The 1,859-nt window shown below is 57.6% G+C and overlaps 1 protein-coding gene across 1 annotated transcript in view; it reads right to left on the minus strand.

Annotated features, from left to right (window-relative positions):
• Nucleotides 1-1,853, minus strand: part of OSBP2 (oxysterol binding protein 2) — a 296,306-nt gene extending 294,453 nt beyond the window's left edge. Inside the window, exon 1 of the mRNA XM_011938353.1 lies at nucleotides 1,259-1,853. Within this exon, the coding sequence (XP_011793743.1) occupies nucleotides 1,259-1,788 (530 nt within the window). The 5' untranslated portion in view covers nucleotides 1,789-1,853. The remainder of the gene's footprint in view (nucleotides 1-1,258) is intronic.
• Between the last annotated feature and the right edge of the window lie 6 nt (nucleotides 1,854-1,859).

A 1,859-nucleotide genomic window follows, 5' to 3' on the forward strand; every position in this document is an offset into this window, starting at 1 on the left:
TGCATGGTGGTGCGAGCCTGTAATCCCAGCTACTCGGGAGACTGAGGCAGGAGAATTGCTTGAACCTGGGGGGCGGAGGGGGCAGTGAGCCAAGACTGTGCCACTGTACTCCAGCCTGGGTGACAGAGCAAGACTCCGTCTCAAAAACAAAAACAACAAAAAACAAAACCCTGTAGTGGGTGACTTGAAGGGATACTGTTGGCTGAATGAAGCGAATGAAGTGACCTGAATTTCAGCAACAGCAAGTCAAGGTCCTTCTGTGTGCAACAATGAAACAGTGCTTCTCAGAGTGTGGTCCTGGACCAGCATCACCGGCCACGCCTGGGAAGTTATTAGAAACGCCGAATCTCAGGCCCTTCCCCTAGGCCCACTGCATCAGAAACTCAGTGGGGAGGCCCAGCACTTTGTGTTCCAACAAGCTCTTTAGAGAATGCTGATGCATGCTCAGGTTTGAGAACCACTGGCATAGACTGATCTGAGTTCTCAAGGCTTAAACCAACCATCCCCAGGAAGCAGACTCAGGGAAGAGCCAGTAAGAAAGCAAAGGGAGGCTTCCCTAACCTCCTCCTTTCAACCAGTTTCAGTGGGAAGACAATGTTAGCTCTCTCACTGCTGGACTTCAATTTTGAATCCCATGCTGGTTCTGGAATAAGAAAGGAGGGCAGCAAAACACTTCCTGGTTCTCCACAAAACACCAAGATGGACTCCTGAAGGCCAGGAGCTGTGTCCAATGCATCTGTGAGTCTGTGGTGCCCAGCCCGAAGCCTGGCAACCAGAGGCATCAGGAAAGGTGGGAGTAACTGCCCCAGGCGGGAAGAATAAGCAGCCCTTCCTAAGAGTGTGGGTCCTAAGGACTGAACAAGGTGACTGTCTCCCTAAATCCCAAACACACAATGATGTTAGCTCCGGACCCAGAAAGGGCAAGGACTTTGAAGGGCTGACTCTAGCTAGCTGCCCCAAGCCCCACAACTGCCAAGCAGGAGAGAACTGAGGCCCCAGATTGCTCCCTTACCTCCCCACTTGCCCAAAAATCCAAGTTTGCCAGAGGTCATGTCCACAGATCACATTCAACCTTGCCAGAGGTCAGGGCCCCCAGCCCTTGGCGGCGGGCCAGAAGTGTGCCTCCTCCTGCTGGAACGCACGCCCCTAAACATCTTTAGACTAGCGGCAGTGTCCCCCAACCCTGGAGGCCCTCCATCACCATCCCTGCAGCATCATCACCCTCCAACCCCCATGTCCCACCCTGGCGCTGCCATACCTGTAGTAAGAGAGCAAACCATTGCCCAGCACGAACCAGCGGCGCTGGTAGCCCTTCAAATAGTTGGTCCACTTGAGGAGCCAGCCCTCGAAGCTGTCCAGAGGCAGTAAGGCCAGTGGGGCACTGGAGGTCGTGCCAGTCCCCGACATTGGAACCCCAAGAGGAGTCTTCGCCTGTCCTGGTCGCAGAAGAGGCAGGGGCTTTAACGCTGGCAGCGATCCCGACTCGGGTCTGAGAAAGGGCGCGCTCCCCACCGCTCGGGAGAGCGGCTCTGATGCGGCCTTAGTGAAGGGCCCAGCCCCTACACCTGAACTTGACTCTGATCCCGGCCGCGACCCCTGCAGCAGTTCCGATGCCTGCCCAGCCCCTGGTTCCGGCTCAGACGTCGTCTCAGACACAGGCTCCGATCTTGGCACTGCCTCCGAAACTGCCTCTGACACCTGTTCTGACAGCGGTCCCCGCTCCGGTTCGGGCACGGGCTGGGGCTGGGGCTTGGGCTCCGGCCCGGAGCCGGACGTGGAAGCGCTCATGCCCGGCGCCGCCGTGTGGCACGACAGGCAGGGGACAACCGTGAACAGCGACGAGAGCCCCCGGGAGCGGC

This window comes from Colobus angolensis, unplaced genomic scaffold (assembly GCF_000951035.1).
Source record: "Colobus angolensis palliatus isolate OR3802 unplaced genomic scaffold, Cang.pa_1.0 Scaffold171, whole genome shotgun sequence".
NCBI lineage: Eukaryota > Metazoa > Chordata > Mammalia > Primates > Cercopithecidae > Colobus > Colobus angolensis.